Source organism: Siniperca chuatsi, linkage group LG23, assembly GCF_020085105.1.
Source record: "Siniperca chuatsi isolate FFG_IHB_CAS linkage group LG23, ASM2008510v1, whole genome shotgun sequence".
Classification (NCBI taxonomy): domain Eukaryota; kingdom Metazoa; phylum Chordata; class Actinopteri; order Centrarchiformes; family Sinipercidae; genus Siniperca; species Siniperca chuatsi.
The window spans coordinates 1,858,880-1,878,675 of NC_058064.1; the positions used below are offsets into that span (position 1 = coordinate 1,858,880).

The following is a 19,796-nucleotide window of genomic DNA, read 5'->3' on the forward strand; positions in this document are numbered from 1 at the left end:
TACGTCAGATACCTGTCCTGTTGGCAGACAGTATCTATAAAACTAATAGATTTTCACTGAAAGACCAGATGATGCTCTGTTCTCAGAAAATGAATTTCCCAAAAAGTCAGAGCATTCCTGTGAGACCTGGCTTTCAGTATTTTGTGAACGAGTAATAAGTGTGTGCCTTTGTGCACTCACACTTTGCGGAGCCTCTGTCTGTAGACCAGCAGAGACACGACGGCCACCATCATGCCGATCAGGAACATCCCAGCACTCAGACCCTCCACTACGCCCCCTAAAGGCTCTGACACACAACAACAGGCAGTTAGATACATGCATGAAGAGTGTGTGTGAGAGAGTGAGAGAGAGACTCACCTGCGTGCGTCCTGAGCGGTGAGGACAGGTAAGTGTCGGTGAAGAGCGGCTGAGGAAACTCTCGGTGGTTTTCATCAAACAGTCTGGTGAAAGCTCGCACACTCAGCCTGAACACACACACACACACACACACACACACAGTCATATTCTGGACTCCAGTAGCTGCGTGCGTGTGTGTGTTTGTGTCGTACCTGTAGGAGGTTTTGGCTTTCAGCGGCCCGTCACAGAAGCCGCCGTAGCTGTCGCTCAGGTAGAGGTCGTCGTCGTCATGGTAACGATCGCAGCCCCCACCCAGCCGATCCCCTCCTGCCCCCAGGTTCACCTCCACCACCTGATCGAGTGTCGATAGGTTGATTTGATACACACAAAAAAAAGAAAACCAAAACTTTTTTCTCAGTTTCCATCTTTATTGCCTTTCCTTCTTTGATTAAATATATTTATATTTTATTGATTAATTAGGTCATCGTTTCTATTTGTTTTATAGTTGTTGTTGTTGCTGCTGCAGGTATCAGACACTTTGATTATGTATTCAGTTGCATTTTTTCCAGACTAATTCTGATTTTGGAATAAATTACATGTTTTATTTTCATAATTTCCTTCATGTTTGTTGTTTTCGCTCTTATATATTAGTTTGTGACTCTGGGAAAGTGGGAAAAACAGTAAAATTCCCCAAAACTACTGTATCTCTTTAACCAAATCACACATTTAGGTTATTCTATGTGATCTCCTTTTGATAACTAATGTAATATTTTTTCACTGACCTCCCCTGAAACTGCTGAAACCCTCTGCTATAGTTTATATATCGTGTGTATATGTGTACACAGAAATAACCGAAAAACAAATCTGAAAGTAAAAATGTGTTTTCTTTGATAAATTAATTTGCACTATTGAGAAGCGTCCCTGACAACAAACATTTGTTATTAACTATTTCTGATAAATGTTGAGCCTCTTGAGTTAGAAAAAAACTAATCTTCTACTTTCTTCTTCAAATAAAAATTTTTAAAATGTCTAATTTTGAAAAAGGTCTTTAAGTCTCTACAAAAAAAACAACAACATTTAATATATTAATTTCCCCTCCATGACTTAATTATATTAACAGTCAGTATAATCGTTCGTTGTCACCTGTCCAGCGGCAGTCTCAGCGTCCTGTGGACAGCGGCTGGAGAAGTACGCCGTCTGATACGCTCGGACGGAGGAGTTGTTGATGTAGTCGCGGTAGGAGGGCAGAGGGTGGCGCTGCTCCGGCTGCAGCACCTCATTGGCTGTCAGAGGAGACAAACAGTCAGAGGAGGACCTGAAGGTGTTTCGTGAGGCTTTGTACTCGGGTTAATGTTATGTTTAAGAAGTTTCTGTGAACGCATCACTGTAGGAATCCATCGTAACAGACTACAAACTTTTTGCAGCCACCTTTTAATGCCAAGACAGACTTTCGGGGTGAAATGTGGCTTTTGTTCCGTTGCCAGATTGGGGCGTTTTTCGGCCCATTTGGGCTTCCTTTCATTTGATTAGACGGCGATAATTTGGGCTACATTTTACTTGACTCGGTGGAGATTATTTTCTTGTTATAGTGCAAATGGTTTGGGCTTTGCCTGAACTTAAAGCCTATTAAACGAAGACCAGAGGTGCGTCTTGCACACAGGGAGGCTGTACCTCCCAGCGAAGGGATTTCATACATAACGCATGTTGGACAAAGAAACGCTTCAAAAGCAAAACATTAGGCTACGTTCATGAGAGTCGGGCGGCTATTTGGCATCACACTGTCCAGAGCTGAAAATCAACTTTTCTGGTCTCAGAAGTCTGTATATAACCTCCGTAAATATGTGAATCCTGTAATAATGTCATCAGTGGATTCACATAAAGCGTTTAAAGTGTGTGTGTGTACCATCAGACTCGGCCACGATCACGGCGAAGTATCGGACGGCTCCGTTGGTGTCACTGAACCAGGAGCAGTTGAAGCGAAACAAGATGGAGGACGACGTGACCTTTGATGACCTCTCACTGACACGTACGCTGGGGGGCGGGACCGGAGGGCCTGAAAGGAAACAGATTGGTTAATTAAACAAAACAGCATCAAGTTTGTTTGGGGTTTTTTTTTTTCCCATTCTGCGTCTTTTAAACTTAATTTTCTTTGTTTAACTCCTGGTTTGTGTAATACCAAGCTCTCTGTATTGTATATCTTTTCAATAAAGTTTTAAAGAAGTATGGAAGCCCATTGCTTCCAAGAAAAGCAAAATGATAAAAATGAAAATACTCTTGGTAGGTCAAAATTTTGACTTATGAATACATTTTGACTTGCTATCCTTTAATTATGAGAGGTTTCTAGGTGAACTGTCACTAATAAAAAAAAAAAACTTTCTTGGGGATTCGGAGCCTTTTTATTTTTGTTCCTTGTTGTGTTGGGAGGATTTATGATGCAACACAGGCGGGGGAGGTAGGACAGACGTACATGAGCTGAGTGGAACAAAGAAGAGGTTTTACGGTGTGTTTTTGGTCAGTGAGTTTTTGGAAAAAGAGGAAGCAAGTGACACTTCAGGAGTGTGCGTGCTTCGTGAAACTAAAGAAAGTTCCTGTCTGTCATTTGTTCTTAAGTTCAGACTCGGCCTAGTTATAATTTAAACACACAAACTACTTCTTACAATAGACAGTTGTTACTAAATAAACCTACTTCCTGTCTGTGGCTCTCAGCTCCGAGCCCATTGGTTCCCACCGAAGACGTAAATCTTTAAAAAACACCTCACACATATATAGTTTCATGTTTAAAAAGCCTCAGTAAAACCTAAATCAGCTTCCAGACCAACAAAGCAAAGGTCATCAGGTTTAAAGGTCGTTTGTGGCAACTGCAAATAATGTTAATAACTTTGACAAATGTATAACAAGCCGTTTGAACCAATCAGGACAGAGACTTTCTACTTGTGTTTAACTAGAGCCAGCAACAGCAACCGGAGGGTGAAAGACGAGAGAGGAAAGAGTGATTTTGGACACAGCCTCCGACTTTTCGTGGGATTTATTGACGATAAGAAAAATATAGAATCATACCTTTTAATGGTGCCACCTGATTTAATCAGCGACTAGTTTCCAAGAACTTTACACACAAACTTAATGATGAATTTGTGATTACACCCAGTTCCCTCTGTGTGTCTCCCAGGTGACCAGTCCTATTTAAACAGTTTTTATTTAAACACCAAACTCAACTACAGCACCTGAGGGAGGTGTGTGTGTGTGTGTGTGTAAACTCACGGTCTATCATGGTAACAGTGGTGTGTGTCGCCGGTGGACTCGTCTGTCCGGCCGATGACACTCTGACCGTCACCGAGTACTTCCTGTACGCCTCCAGGTGGTCCAGCGTTACCGCGGTGACGCCCCCCGCCAGCCGCAGCGCCGAGGTCAACTCCCCGTTGTCATGGTGACGACACTCGACCTCGTAGGAGTCGAAGTCGGAGAGAGGAGGCAACCAAGAGCAGGAGAGGGAGGAGGACGAGAGGGGGAAGCAGTGAATGGACTTCAGTGGAGACGGACCTGAAGGAGGAGAGGAGGAGGAGGAGATGATGAAGAACAAAGGACAGGTGAGGGAGGTGAGAAGGAAAGGAGAGGGAGGAGTTTGGGTAGGAGAAGAGTTGAGAGGAGGAGAAGAGGAGTTAGTCCAATAAAATTATTTCGTTTTCTGCTGAGTCACAGTTTGTTTCTCTTGTACTTTCACAGGAAAGTCGACAGACAGTATTTATTCAGGCTGAGGGATGAGTCTGTGCTGTTCATTTGTTCCGACGAGACGATAAAAGTGTCTCTGAAAGCGATGATGAATGTGTGAGAGGACGGAAAGACGAAGGTGAAGGGGGACGCATTCATCTTTTTTCTGGCTCAAAGCGAACTGATGGTAAAGCCCGATAAATCCGGAGTTATTTATACGAAAGCACCTCATTGTGGCTTGTCCGAAACATTAACGTTACCCAGCTGCTGGAGTTAAATAAAGGCTCACTGTCTGTTTTAAAACTATATCAACTACTTTTACTAAACCGTCAAAAATGACGAAGTGATGTTTTTAAACTGGTGATTTTTGTTTGACCAAACTACTAAAAGGATCAGTCTTTGTCTATATTTTTTCTGATTGTCCGGCTGTGATGGAAAGACTCTGGATGTCTTACGCAGCAGTGTTTAATGACGCTTGTCCAAGGAGACTGTGGTATCAGCAGTACTAGGTGAACCCAGTGCAGTGCCCAGACCAGGTCTGAAGGGCTCTTCCTGCTCCACAATATTTATCTCTTTGTAACGCTCTAGTGTCTAACATGCTTCCCCTACAAGATTAAAAACCTAGCCTAAATGTGTGTGCTCCCTCTAATGGAGGATAAACAGTAAATCTCTCCTACGGTCATGCTTGATTTAACGGGACGTCTGTAGTGCATTCCTCAGGCGGGAAAGTTACTGTCCGTGACCTTGGGGTTGCCTAGCCTGAACCGAGGCAGGAGACAGCATAGAGAGCTACGGCAGAGAACATTTTTAGGATTGTAAGTGCCTCCTAAGCGACTTCAGCCATATTTCTGTCCCGTATCTGTTAACCATACCGCTACAGATGTGGCTTTTACACACGTAATATAAGAAAAGTCCGTGACATCAACAAATCCCGTGAAAAGACCCGAACCAACAACAAGTCAGTCCGTCTCTCGACACTTCCTGTCTGTGGCTCCGAGCCCATTGGTTCCCACTAAAGACGTAAATCTTTAAAAACACGTCACACATATATAGTTTCAGGAGGAAACGGTGCATCTGTTGGGGACTATTTCCAGCGGCGGATGAATCCACATGTGGTGCTGTAGTGAGTGTTTGGGGCAGCAGGACGGTGTGTGTGGGACGGAGTCAGAATAAACTACAGTGTGTGTGTTCATGGTGATAAAGGAACATGTCGCCCAGTGCAACAGAGCGGCTCACTGATGTGTTTTAATAGTTTCTGGACAACGATGGAGGAAGAAGATCCATCAGCTGTGATTCACACACACACACACACACACACACACACCTGTTAGCTGATGCGTTCAGGGTTTGGGTCTTTTCACCGGATGTTGACTGTAATAAAATATCATGACGGATCCTTTAAGTTGTCCTTATTTTGTCGGCTAACCTTCAACACACCAACTGCTCTACATCTGTTGATGTGTCGAAGTTCAGTTTGTTCTGGTCACCCAGTTTTTAGGTTGCATCACTGCACCGTGTCTCACTCCTGCAACTACGTGGCATTAAGTTGAAGCTGTATTTCGAACAAGTGACAAAAAGTTCATTTTTTTGTATTTCCTGTGTGATCGGGCTAAAAAAAAAAAAAAAAAAAAAAAGATCTTGAGAACAAATCCCCACTGCAGCACAAGAAGTTAGTGTGTATTCACCAAAATATACTGACTGTGTGTGTGTGTGTGTGCGTCAGTATCTATTTCTGGTAAATACTGCACCACCTCTTTGGCCGACCTCAGCTGAAAGAAATGAGGAACTAGGTCGCTCTATGCATATTTATAATGCGTGTGTGTCCATTTTTTTTATTCCTTCTGGTGATCGGTTTTGATCCCTGCAGCCAAAACAGAATGTGATTAAAAATCAGAGCCAGACAGAAGAGAGCGGCGCTCGCCTTCTACACGCGGAGCCTTTTGTTATGGTGCCACCTAGTGGTTAGAATGAGAAACACCGTCACATCTGATTCATAAAAGTGGAAATCTTAATGCTACAGCACACAGTGATGCCTCTTCCTGTTTCGACACGACAGCGTGCACAAAGCAGCTCCATAAAGAAAGTTAAACCAGATCTCAGAGCAGAACTGAGAGTTATTTAGGACTGGGAGAGTGTGACGTCGCTGTTTTACAGCACTCTCAGCTGCAAAGTAGAAGTTATGACGACGTGTTGCAGCTTTTCTGACAGTTGTGATTTGAAATATTATCTTCATGTTTATAAAATATCTTTCTTGCAGAGTCCAGGAATTGTACAGTGATTTCTGCTTCCCAAAGACTCTGTACAATGCTCCCTTTAAAAAAAGGTCTTACGTTTTTACTTTTAGAAAAAATACAACGTTTCAAGCCCAAATTCATTAGGTACAGTGATGTTTTTTGTCTAAAAGTAACTTTATACGCAGATGCCAAAATTAATAAATAGCTCAAATCTTATATTGATATTTACCAAAACGCCTTTTATATATTAGACTGGCAACCCACTAGTGTGGCTTCAAAATAAATGTACATGCAAATGTAAAAAAGTAATAAGCAGTTTGAAATGATCCTAGCCAAACCCCATCGGGAAACATGAATCTTCTCTTCCGCTGCCCAGTTCCTATTTCCAACTACACCCCTTAAAGGAATAGTTTCTTATTTTGGGAAATTTCCAAGAGTGAGACGAGAACATTGATACCAGTGGTTAGCCTAGCTTAGCATAAAGAGTGGAAACGGGGGGGGAAACTGCTAGCTATGTGTCCAAAGTTCAAAAACACTCCAACCAACACCTACAAGGCTCGTTCATTAACACGACTCTGATTTGATTAATCTGTAAACAAATAAGAGATACAAAAACCACAAGTTGCCGTTTTACAGGTTTATGTGCTGTAACGGTTTCTGACCTACAGTCTCTGGTGAAATTAAGACCTCAAACTCAAATTAAAGACAATTTGACGAGTTTTAAAGTTTGGAAACTGAGTTTAAGACTTTTTCCACCTACTTGTCCTGACGCCCCTCTGGATTGGCTGGCTCCTGACTGTGGGCCCGCCCCTGGCTCCGCCCCCACTGATGGTCGTCACGGTGAAGTCGTACTGTCGCCCCGGAAACATCCCGCCCAGGACGCGGCTGGTCAGGTCAGTCTGTGTGACTGACAGGCGGTCCGGAGGAGTCCACTGCAGGCTGAAGTCGTCGTAGTCCCCGGAGGCGGGACCAGACCACGACAGCTCTATCGTGTCATTGGTCGGGCCTTTTTTGACTGACAGGTGGGTGGGCGGCTGTGGAGCTGGAAGGAAAATAAATATTAACTATTGCTATTAATACCATGAAAGTGTCACTTACTACAAACAATAACGTAACTGTCTGTTTCTGAGCGTTTGTACTTGACTTACTGGTGCGTCCGAATGCTGAGATGTTATTGGTCAGTTCCCCGCTGTGTGTGATGACCTCAGCGCGGTACAGCCTACCAGGGGTCAGCCCAGAGAACATGTGACTCGTGTGCTCTGCCCCGAGGGTCTGTGCTCCCAGAGTGGCTCCAGAAACGTCGTACAACACCACCTTAAAGCACAAAGACACAACAAATAATCATTTTGTACCAATGTCGTGGGGAGCTGAAGGGAAACAAGAAAATCTCATTCAAAACCCCATAGACATTTTGAGCAACTTTTTCAGGACATGTATGAACGCTGCAATCCATCCATCCGTCCGTCTCTTTTAATACCTCACAGGGCTTTCACACCAAAACGCACGTCCAATGGGATTCTGGCGTTGACGGAAGGGGGAAGTTATGACAGCGACAATTTCACTGTATAGATGACGGGTGGAAAAGTTCATTTTCTCTGAATTGCGTTTATGTACAATAACGTTACTCTCCAGTCCTCCCCAGAGGAGAATTATAAAATGAATACTGCGATCGATCATTGTAGATTTTAATACTTAAGCATCCTAGTTAGCTGCTTTGTAGAATGATGTCTTTTTTCATGCACACGCTACCAATCACAAACTAGCATATCGTGTTTATTCTTTTGTCGTGTCTGACAGTCTGTTTATTGTTGTAACAGTGTTTTCATGCTGCCCCTCGGCCTCTCTTAAAAAAAATCAGTGAATTTACCTGGTTGATTAAAAGAAAACGTCTGTCTGTTTACCTGATAGCTGCTCCAGCTTCCCTCTCCGTGCTGCCAGCTGACCGTTAGTCTGTCCGTCCGTCCTGAACTCTGAACCTGAAGAGACGAAACTGAAGACGGGACTGCAGAGCAGAAAAGATGACGATGATGACGGTGGTGAGGTGAAAATGACAAAGAAGAAAGATGAAGATGATGCACAAGATGGTAAAGGAGAAGAAGAGGAAAACGAAAGTGCAGAAGAAAACAAAATGGATGACAAAAAAGAAAGCAAATGCAAAATGGGAATTGAAAGTTAGACAAAGTGAGGAAAGAAGATGACGTTAACACAGAAGAAGAGAGGAAGAACAAAGAGAAGAGAATGATAACATAAGATGGGAGATGAAGAGGAGAAAACGAAGGTGTTGAAAAGAAAAGGATGACAAAAAACAAACATAAAGGTGTTCAGGTAGAACAAGAGCAAGAAGATGAGAATAACATGATGAATAAGAAAAGACAGAATCCAATGTAATGTAACCATCAGTACTTATTATATCAAAAACAACAACAATAATAATAATAATACTAATAATGTTTGTGCTGACCGGTTCTGGCCAGTACAGAGGAGTTGCTGTTCATGTCTCTGCTCCAGCTCACCACCTGCAGTCTGTACAGACTTCCTGCCCGCAGGCCGGAGAACACACAGCTGTCTGCAGCTGGACCGACCTTCTGCTGGTCCACCAGCTCACCCGCCGCCTAAAGCACAGAGTACATTATATACAGTACTGTGTGGAGACATGAAGTGCTGTTTAGTATACATGATGTGTTATTACATGTATGAAATATTAATCCCACCTGGTGAAGCTCCTTCCTGCTCGCTGCAGCGTCCTGTCTGTGATTGGCCGTTCCCTCGGCGACGCTGTAGAGCGACAGGTCGTGGGTGTCGACGTGGCCGCCCGAGGGACGCCAGGAGAAGGAGAGCGAGGAGGCGTTGGCCGAAGTGACGGTTAGATTACTGACTGCAGCCGGACCTGGGCAACAAGCAGAGACAGACGGGACTTTATTCATTTATTGTGCTTTTGCACCTCGTGGTTCAGGAGCTGCGAGATAAAACGTGAACTGCTCGTGATGAACGGCCACATGGAGGCGCAATCCAAACCAGAAACTGGTCACTTGTTCTTCTGCCCTCTTAAGTTTTTGAGATATCACGGTAAGCAACGCTCCAGGAAGGCCTGAAAGTAGGAGAAACTACGGTGGCCGTGAAACTCGCCAAAAACGCTAAAGGCCTTATCTAGAGCCATAGTTTGGTTTGTCCGTTCTGGGCTACTGTAGAAACATGGCGGTGCAACATGGCGGCCTCCGTGGAAGGGGACCCGCTCCCTCTGTAGACGGCTGATTCTAAGGTAACGAAAACACAACGATTCTTATTTTCAGGTGATTAAACACTAATGAAAACATACTCACGAATATTAAATTCCATTTCTGCCGACAGCTCCTCTTAAACGTTACACACTGGACCTTTAACTGAAGGATAGTTAAGGAAACGCTGGACCCGGTGGTACACAACTACTTCTTATATTTTCTTAATTTAAAAATAACCAAACCCGATCCGAGCCCAAAGATTAACACACACAAAAAAAACCCGTAGATTCAGGAGTTCAGTGGGTAAAAATACATATTTCTACACTGCTGCAGCAACAGGAGACTGGGGCGGGTTTAAAAGAAATGGTTGTTAAATAGTCACTTATAAGTTTGTGTTGCCTGACTTGAAGACCTGTCATCTTACTCTTTTCTGTGGAGCACCACAGTGGAAATTATCCTCAACAGTGTAAGTGTATGTCAGGCCCGGGTGATTGCCGTCTTGTATTTAACTTTATTATCGTCAAATAATTGTCATTTCTGAAAAGCCCAACATGAAAACTTCGTGATACTGACAGAGTCACATCATCTAGTGTTGTAAAATGTCTTCCAGCTCATAAACTCAAACGTATCTCACGTTTGCTCCGCGATGCATTCATGATTTCTAAAAAAAAAAAAACGACATCACAGTCGACTCGTAAATAAGTTTAACAGCACAAACTATAACGTAGTTTAGGAAAAGAGAGCCAAATGTCAGCATGGCCTCTGAAAGGTCGTTGGTTCGATCCCAGTTCCTCCCGTCCACATGTCGAAGAGTCTTTGAGCAAATTCCTCTTGATAAGTGTGTATTTAGTAGGAAAATGTAAGTCACTAAGTGATCGTGCTGTAGTGACTCACGTGTTTGTCCCTCTGCTGTGGCCTCCGGCGACGGGACGCCGCCGCTGAGCGTCACCACCCTCACGTGGTACCACTTCCCCGATGTCAGGCCCTCCAAACGCTCGCTTTGACTCTCCGCAGACACCGATCGATTGGCCAGAACCACGCCGGCCTCATCCAATAACTGCAGACTGTAGCCGTCGTGCACGCCCACCGGCCTCTCCCAGCTGACGGCGAGACTGTGGGTGGTGTGGTCGTTATCCGCCTGCAGCGCTGTGACTCTGGCCGGAGCTGGAGGGGGTAAAACACAAACACAATAATCAATATTAACTCAGTTTTTCTCAAATTTAAATGAATCAAATCAATCGTCCGGTGTCTTACCGGTCCTGCCGGTGGCTGTGTTGCTATTGGTCAGCTTCCCGCTCAGTGATTGGACGGTCGTGGTGTAAAGGTGCCCTGGGATCAGATCCTGGAAGTCCAGGGAGGAGACGTGTTTAGGGACAAGACGAGTCTCGATGACGCCGCTGTCCTGAAAACAGGAAGTGACAACAGAATATTCATGAACCCATCGTCTATCAATCCATCCTTTCATCACACTGTTCATCTATCCACCCATCAGCCAATCAACAGTCCTTATCAAAGCTACGCAGATGACACACAGCTGTATTTCCCTTAAAGCCGGGTGAAGTTCGCTCTCCTAACTCGTCTCCAGGACGTCAAATGCTGCGAAACGGCAGTTGGAGCGTCTTTCTCTTCTGTAATGTGAGCGGTTTACGGTAACAATCAGATCAATCAAAGGTCTGATTTGACACCGATGTTGGATCAGGAGGTGCACGCGCGCTCTTTTGGAAATGTAAACAGTTTTTGCCAGTGATATTGCTTTGTTACCTACTACAACCCACAAGCTAACGGTCAAGTGCAGTTATACATGATGGGTGGGGTTGGCTAGTTGCCCCAGATTTGATTTGATTGGATAAACGCATGTATACGCGCCTGAGTTCCAGATGAGTCACCAAACATTTCACAGGAAGAGAAAAGAGGGATTTTTATATAAAAATACTCAGTTTTTCTAACATATTTGGCATTTAACAACAGATTAATGAACACACAAAGGATTAGAAGGAAAAATGTATTTTTCGTTTTGCTGTTTCTTAAATGAGAGTTAGAGGTTTTCATCACTGGTCTTGTAAATCCCACTGGTGGTTTACCACTTTTAAATCTTCTCTTGAGACGCATCTGGACTCCCTGTTTCACTTATTAACAGCTTGTTTTAATTTAAAGCACTTTGGTCAACATGTTGTTTTTAGATGACTGACTTCACATATAATTTCTTCTCTCAGTGCGACCCTGGTATGTGCGGTTGGACTCACCGTGGTGGACAGGGAGACGACATACATGTCCAGGTCTCCGTCTCCAGGTGTCCAGGAGACCAACAGCCCACCAACAGAGTCCGTCAGGCCCGGACACGGAGCCAGGTGGAGGTTCCCTACTGCACTGGGAGCTGGACAGGAGAGTCTGGGTTCAGCATAACTGGACTTGAGATGTTAAAAAGTAAAAAGTTGTCGAAAGCCACGTGGTCGTCTCACCTGTCCGTCCCTCGATGAACTGCGCTCTCTGGTACGGTCCGCTGAACGTCGACACCACGATCTTATAAAGCCGCCCGGGTGTCAGAGAGGTCAGCCGGTGACGCGACACCTCGCTGCCCAACGTGACCGGAGGGAAAACCCGAGTGTCGTTGAAGAGCAGAGTGACCTGGAGACAAGCGGGGTAAAGAGTCAACAGCAATGCTCGTTAAAAATGTTTGTCCTCAGAATAAAGGAAAGGTCGCGGGGTCATTCAAACCAAGAGTTCATCTCTGGGGAGCATGAATGCACTCAGTAAATGTCATGTTTATCTTTGTACATACTGAATAATGCAGAAATTAGCCAGATGGACATTTATTTATGTAAAAGTGTCAGGAATGATCAGTTTAAACACCTAAAAAAATATAAATTGTAAGTGGATTTATAACAGTATTTTGGTTTTTGGTGGATTTCTTTTTTTCATACTTACAAAACCTCATCCTCAAGTCTCTTCGTGCAGTTTGAACGCATTGTGAATTGTTAAATTACCCACGTTTAGTTTATCTGCTGGATGTCTTTGGAATAAAAGTAAGAAAACAAATCTTTCTTCTCAAAAGACAGACGGCTGCTGAAAGTAAATTATATTAACAAATGAACGGGAATTGTCTGTTCACATTGTAACAATGGTGCGACCAGTTTTTAGGATTTTGTATAGACTCGTGGGAGTGCGTAAAGCTGCTCCAATCAATATTTTATACATTAACAATGGGTCAAAGAGAATCGTCACCATCTCTACGAAGCTTTTAAGCCTCTTTAAGCTCCTTGTTTTGGTTGTTGGCACATTCACTGTTTGAACTCTCCGCAGAGCTGAGGGGAACCGCAGTGCCGGGCGATAATTCTCCTTTCACGTTATACGTAGTCATTTGACCCACTGTTCATATAAAAAAGTGCAGCTTTAAGCAGTAAAAAAGTATTAAAAGTAAGTAACTTAGATATAAAAATATAGTTTATTCTTTGCCTAAAACAAACGCGGCATGTAGAGACAGTAGAGAGCTGACAGGAAATGACGGGAGAGCGTAAATGACCTCTAGGTCAATATTACAATAAGCACAAAATGCTGGATGAAGGTCTTGTGACCAAAACCTGGTCCTGAATAAAGGTACCTTAAGTCTCGACAGCGTGGAGAAGAAATACAGAAATACAAACACACACCTCGTAGTGGTCCACGTCTCCAGGGGCGGGGCTCCAGGTGACGGTCAGATCACCTGTTCCTGTGTTGCCTAGCGACAGATTTCCAACAGCTGCCGGAACTGAAGGAAAACGAGACGTTAAAACTCAAAATAATCAACAAACATACAGACGCCAAACACATCAAACACGTTATATTTGTTGCCCTGGTTTCTGGCTCACAGGTGCGTCCGTCGGTGGAGACGCTGCTGACGTGGTCTCCGCTCCAGGTTTCCACGGTGACTGTGTAGAGTCTCCCCGGCGTCAGAGACGAGAAGACGCACTCGTTGTGTCCGGCGGAGACGCTCTTGTTCTGCAGGACGCTGTGGTTGTAACGGATCAGAACCACGTAACGGTCCAGATCTCCAGCTGCATGACGCCAGTACACCTGAACAACCAACACAGGAGGAATAAAACTTCTACTGTACGTAACTCTACAAATATGAAGAAGAAGGTTTCTAATAATAAAAAAAAATACATTTACGGTTATAAACAACAGCTAATAAACTCAACACAACTAACCAAACTAAACACATTGTCTCCATTTTACCTGTAATCAGCATGAAATTACACACCATCGTCCCAACTCTTTTTTATCTTAAGAAACACTGCACTACAGTAGAAGTGGTTCCCCACCTGGGGGTCAAACCCCCCCAAGGGGTGCCAAGATGATTTAAAGGGGTAAGAAAGAACAATTTATATTCCTCTAAAAAAAGGAAAAGCTGCTCGCAACCCGTCCACACTGAGGCTTTGACCTGTGCCGAGGCTTCGCAGGTTCAAATGTATTTGTTTTAAAACCAAAATGTTTGTGAAAAACAGTTTTAAAGTGCGGTGAAGTATCCAGGAGACTCCTGTGGCTCATTTTACTGTGAGAACTTAAACTTGAGATATTTATGCAAAACTCAATATCCATACAAGACCGCAATGGTTTATAATAAAACATTTTTAAAAAGAGTTATTAAACTACTGATGAACACACCTTGAGGAAGTCGTCTCTTGCAGAGTGAACAGCTGTTGGGTTTTGCACGGTGGCCGGTTCTGCAGCGCAAGAAAATATACAATAAAATATATATCGTCGCTCTACACTCACAGTATGCGTGCCTTTTTGCTTTATTTAGCCGTGACTTTAGGTTCAGGAAATGTAACAGTAAGTAAAATACATATTCACAATTAGTAGAAAATACTAATAAAATATTTGTAAACACAAATATAAACATGAACTCCAACGCAAGTGAACTGAAATGTAAATTACGGTAAATAGACACACGCGCGTACATTTAAATACTAATGTACATTAACATAAATGTCAAATACGACAGTAAACATGAACCCTCCTCACGTGTTCGTGCTTGAACCGTGGTGGCGTTCTCCAGGCTGCCGCTCCTCGTCACTATGACGACAGAGTACAGTCGCCCGGCAACCAGCGAGCTGAAGGAGCACTCGGCCGGCGAGGAGCGGGACACGGCCAGCGTGTGGACGGTTTGACTCCCGTCCCAAAGGCGAACCAGGTAGCTGTCCACGACGCCCGCCGCCGGGCGCCACGACACCTGCAGAGCGTCAGCCCTGCTGCCGTTAGTGACGGTTACCTCGGATACCGCCGCCGGGGCTGAAAGCAAAAGATGACAGTGGTTTACAAAAGATTATTTGTCTCCACAAAAGGGTCATAGTTCAACCATCAAGGTTGTCACAGCAGATGTTTCCAAAGAAGCTCAACCCTAATATAGCCAACAGGGGGCGCTGTACGCACAGTACAGCAAATCTACAGTAGTTATTTACACAAACTCAGCATTTATTTGGGGATATCCTGCTTTAACCTCTTAAACGGACTTCCATCTGTACAAACTCATGCAGTTTGTCCAAACGTCGCTCAAAACCACATAACTTTATTTAAAATTCAGTTCGAGATTCCAAACTTTCCAAAGATACTTTTAGGAAACTGGGAAATTTGACAAATTTGGGAATTTAACCCGAAAAGTCTGCTCAAATGTTCCCATTTTAAAAAGATCCTTTTCAAGCTCAAACCACTGACAAATACAGACAGCCATTAACGCTCACATTCACAAGCCGATTATCACTGACCGTCTGTCCAGTTTTAAAGGAAATCTCTTATTCGCTTTCTTGTCGAGAAGATCTGGAGTTGTTTCTGTTTGTGCACAGGTTAATCAAACGTGTTAATCCGTGAGCGTTACAGGTGTTGGTAGGTGTATTTTTTAAATGTAGGTAGGTGTATTTTAAGGCTAGCAGTTTCCCCCTGCTTCCAGTCTTTATGCTAAGCTAGGCTAACCGCGTCCTGACTCCAGCTCGGTTTAACACACAGACATGAGATCCGTGTGATCGTCTCACTCTCAGAAAGAAAGCGTTCCTGCTGGACGCCGCCAGTCATCTGACCAGTATGTCTTTAGTTCTATATCTATTGACCAATAGGAGGTTATCTGAGGGGGCTGCGGGGGCGGGGTTTGCTTTTGTTTTCGCTGAGTGCTGATTGGTTGGCAGGTGAACACACACACACAAGTCTGTCCTGAAAATAACTGGGACATTATGTGGGAACAATAGGTGCTCTGAGCAGGAAGTGTGTGTGTGCGTGTGTGTGTGTGTGTGTGTAGGAAGCCTTTGAGCAGGGCACTGGGAGTGTCTTTGTGTGTGTGTTTCATTCCAAACCTCCTTTTTGGCATTTAGGCTATTGTTCTAAAAACTCTCTGATGTTATCACATAATACACTTCTACTGGGACACACACACACACACACACACACACACACACACACACACCTCTGGACCTTTAAATGTTGGTAATGTTGACGCTGTTCTCTTATAAATCCACAAAGGTTCAGATAACACAGCTGATGATAAAACATGATAAAAGTGGAAAAAAGTATCCGTACAGATGAATTTCACATGATGTAATGTGCAGAAATTACAACGGATAAAATGACGTCTAACAGGAAGTTGTTAAATCGCGTCTTTATACTTTTCTTTTGCATAAATCACCTGGTCAGTTATAAATAAGGAGCTACATAATTTCAGCCCTTCGAACCTCAGTTTTATTCCCTTTAAAGAGTTCATTTTCATTTAATTAATTTCTCTATTGTTTATATAAAGTGGTAGTTGCATAACACATGGATATTATATAAAGCTAGTAAGGTTCAACTTTGCTGCTAATCATACTCGTACATTAGTTTTTTCTTTCCCTCCTAAAAACGTGTTTTTCTCTCTGACGCGGGACGCCATTTAGTTTTCGTTCTGCACAAATTCAGCTGCTTTATCATTTCACTCGCTCTGCAGTCCGGCCCTTTAAATCTGCTAAACGTTAGCATTTTTTTTAACCTAAACAAAACAAAAAAAAAATCATGTCAAACAATCAAAATCTGCTTTTGTAGCTTTTTCCGAAGCTTTCAACCGCATCTCATGATCTTCATCAGCTGATGGAGTTTGTTCAGTTGTTATGAAATTGGAAAGTGATAAGAACCGCTATACACACTGTACACGACCACTTATTGTCACATGATCAAAGTTTCATCCTCAGGTCACGTGATGACAACTGAGCCAACTTTTCTTTGCTGATGAAGACAGAAAGATCGTGTTGAAAGCTCGGGAAAAAGCTAGTAATTGTAAAGATGTTTTTTTTTTTGTTTCTAAGGTCAATAATGAACTTTCACACTCAATCAAAATACATTTTTATGACAGAAAAATAGTGACTTTTCACAATAAAACGCACATTAAAGAGCTCTGAGGACTTTTATTTACTGACGTCATTTAGCTTTGTTGGCGGTCGGCGACACTCGGTTTATATTTGGATCACAGATTTTGACTTTAAGGGCACAATGAAGGAAGCTGCAATCACTCCTTGACTGACAGGACTTATAATGGATCCTACACTACATTAAACTGTTTTATTTGTTTTATTCTATTCCATCTTATCTCATTTTACTCTTTGTATTTTCAATTATGATTGGGTTAGAAAAACAGAAACAGCTAATGTACTGCTAATGCTACTGACCCAAAAACACAGTTATAAAAAGGCAAACAACTTCTGAGATAAATAATAAAACCACGTCCAGTTACTCTCACTCAGTCGTATCAGGACAGAAACTCTGAACTGTTTGTTAACATTCCTGTTGGTGGTTTGGTCGGTGAGTTTTTCCTGTTAACGGCAGCTGAATGTGTTTTGGGGGAAAGTCCTGAATGGGAATATTGTCTCTGCACAATAAGAGTCTGACCGACCGGCAATCAAACACTTCTTACATAACTCTTAAAACAATAAACGACAGATGTAGAAAACAAACGTCCACTTGCCGGATTTTTGTTAATAAATATTTTTCTCAGCTCTCAGAGTAACAGAACTGCTGGTTTTAATCTTTCCGTTATAACACTGTTGACGAAGGTCCAGTTTGTATGATTAATAAATAGCGATGCTGAGCAGGAGCAGGATTTCTTTCTTGAGACATTTTCCAACACACCTGCTTCGAAGCCAGTTGGATGTGCGAATATTTTCTTTAAACTCAGTCTTTCCATTAAGGTAGCACGTAGAGCAACGGATAAGTGGAGATCAAACCTCCGGCAATTTAGTGAAATAAAAAGGTTGTTTGTGCAAAAACTATATGCAGCTCCCCCCCCCCTTTTTTAAGGAATTTTCTAGAATAAAGGCGCCTACACGCTGTGCAAATACTGCAATCTTACAAGTTCAGTTCACAGTCGGTCTCAGTCTGTGTCAGATTGTATCACATCAGTTTGTGATGAGCGTCTGGTGAGTCGTAGAAGACATCATGTGTCCCTCACCAAAGGGAAACCACAAAGAAGGTGTCGAATTTATAGAATTACTCGGATGTTCTGTGTATCTATATTAATTCAGTTAACTATTAAATTATATTTTCTGTAAATTTTATAAAATTCTGGAGGAGAAATACTGAAGCATTCATTTATTTATTATTTTATTGGCCTAAAAGTACTCGAATTTAAACCTATTGAGTCTAAAAATACTGGAATCAGTGTAGAAAATACACACAATTTGTAAGTTTTTGATTTAAGAACGTAAACTCTCCCCAGGAGCTGCTTAATTTTACCGCACCGAGTCTTTCAGTCAGTGCACGAAAGGTCAGCTGAGCACACAATGAAGTTTCCAATAATAAATGAACATTTACTAGAGTTTAAATTGAGCATTTCTTTTAAAGATAAAACTGCTTGTCCAAGGAAACTTCGGAGGAAACGATCGATAAACTACAGACCCATAAAATAAAGCATTGCCCTAAAAACTCCTGACAAACATGAGCGATAACAGTTTAAATATCAGAGTTAGTTTGGAGCAACTCACTGGTGTGTCCCTCCAGACTGGTGCTTTGAGACTGCAGCCCCCCGCTGACGGTGGCGGCCTGCAGCCTGTAGAGGGCGCCGGGAGTCAAACCAGCCAGCAGCAGAGAAGAAGAACCAACAGGAACGCTGTAGTTCTGAACCACAACACTGCGGAGGGAAAGGGCAGCTTACTGTCGTTCCATTCATATTCTAACGTGTTGCACCACTTCTCCAAAATATCCACCTCTCCATGGACTCATTTAAAAACACCTGCGTTCGGATAAGTACAGACGCACCTGCCCACCAGCTTCTGCCCCCACAGCTACCAAAATACGTGACCCTGTCAAAATAAAAGTCTGTCGTGTGGAGGTTTCCAGCCTTTTTAGCTTTTGACCCAGTTTCAGATGTCTGACGGCCACCAAAGAGTGATTTCCCCTCTAAACCTCTCACATGATTTCATTTAAATAACTGTTAAACTCTCTAATGATTCACAATAAAAGCAGCAATCAGAGAAAAGTCCAAACAATGAAAACTAATTTGCGTAGCAGAACTTTTGTCTTCGTTCCTGCCCTATTGAATGATCTCATGAGCCACCAGATTTTGATCTCGTGGCCCTTTGGAGGGTGCCCGAGCCCTTACGTTGGGAACCACTGGGTTCAAAGATGGGGTCTCCATTTGTGGTAAAAAATAAGAGGGGAAACTGAGCTTTAGAGCTGTCTGAAGATGTGATTGTTTCCGTTCGATAGAGCTAGGCTAGCAGCCCCCGCTGAGACTCTGGGTTAGAAACACACCTGTCTCGCAGCAGGGTCAGTGTGTACGAGTCCACGTCTCCTGGTGGTTTTTCCCATGATGCCTGGAGGCTGCTGACTCCTGAGCTTCTCAGAGAGATGGTACGCAGCGCCATGGGAACTGCAACACACACAAACACACATGCATGTGAGGACCAGGGCCTTCGACAGGCAATAACACTAAGTCTGGGCAGCCCTGATAATAATTAGGTCTGTAAAATGTCCAATTAATGATAATTTTTCCTATTATAAGTACTACTATAATTTTTTGATTAATTTAATTTCACTACATGATGGTCTAACGTGTGTTTTCTCCATTGAATTAAAAAAGGTATTGAATTCTGGTGAAAACTGTTTTATCGTATATATTCATTTCAAAACTCCATAATGTGTAACTTTAAGTTATAAAATATAAACTGCACTTCCAGTCCTCAAATAAAAAATACAAAAGGACATGACCTCTGTGTCCTCAGAGTGCAAATGCCTGCTTGTAAACATGACAGGAAAGTGTATTACTGTACATTCATATGAGTTTATTTTAGGGTTAATATCACTCCTCTCGTGCCCA

The 19,796-nt window shown here is 43.0% G+C and overlaps 1 protein-coding gene across 5 annotated transcripts in view; it reads right to left on the reverse strand.

Moving 5' to 3' along the window:
- Positions 1 to 19,796, reverse strand: part of ptprb (protein tyrosine phosphatase receptor type b) — a 40,127-nt gene that overhangs the window by 8,437 nt on the left and 11,894 nt on the right. For 3 of the 5 annotated variants that reach the window (XR_006376739.1, XR_006376738.1, XM_044185379.1), the window contains exons 9-29: positions 19,232 to 19,349; positions 18,463 to 18,608; positions 14,495 to 14,761; positions 14,135 to 14,193; positions 13,339 to 13,543; positions 13,141 to 13,238; positions 11,953 to 12,118; positions 11,737 to 11,867; positions 10,748 to 10,895; positions 10,388 to 10,657; positions 8,987 to 9,162; positions 8,737 to 8,887; positions 8,177 to 8,277; positions 7,424 to 7,589; positions 7,036 to 7,317; positions 3,595 to 3,873; positions 2,240 to 2,389; positions 1,480 to 1,619; positions 549 to 688; positions 358 to 464; positions 181 to 286 (exon numbers count right to left, since the gene is read on the reverse strand). Coding sequence is in view for 2 of the 5 variants with exons in the window: in XM_044185379.1 (XP_044041314.1) it covers positions 181 to 286; positions 358 to 464; positions 549 to 688; positions 1,480 to 1,619; positions 2,240 to 2,389; positions 3,595 to 3,873; positions 7,036 to 7,317; positions 7,424 to 7,589; positions 8,177 to 8,277; positions 8,737 to 8,887; positions 8,987 to 9,162; positions 10,388 to 10,657; positions 10,748 to 10,895; positions 11,737 to 11,867; positions 11,953 to 12,118; positions 13,141 to 13,238; positions 13,339 to 13,543; positions 14,135 to 14,193; positions 14,495 to 14,761; positions 18,463 to 18,608; positions 19,232 to 19,349 (3,406 nt within the window). In the remaining 3 variants the exon portion in view is untranslated. The remainder of the gene's footprint in view (positions 1 to 180; positions 287 to 357; positions 465 to 548; positions 689 to 1,479; positions 1,620 to 2,239; positions 2,390 to 3,594; positions 3,874 to 7,035; positions 7,318 to 7,423; positions 7,590 to 8,176; positions 8,278 to 8,736; positions 8,888 to 8,986; positions 9,163 to 10,387; positions 10,658 to 10,747; positions 10,896 to 11,736; positions 11,868 to 11,952; positions 12,119 to 13,140; positions 13,239 to 13,338; positions 13,544 to 14,134; positions 14,194 to 14,494; positions 14,762 to 18,462; positions 18,609 to 19,231; positions 19,350 to 19,796) is intronic. The other 2 variants (XR_006376740.1, XM_044185380.1) reach the window with 1 other exon arrangement.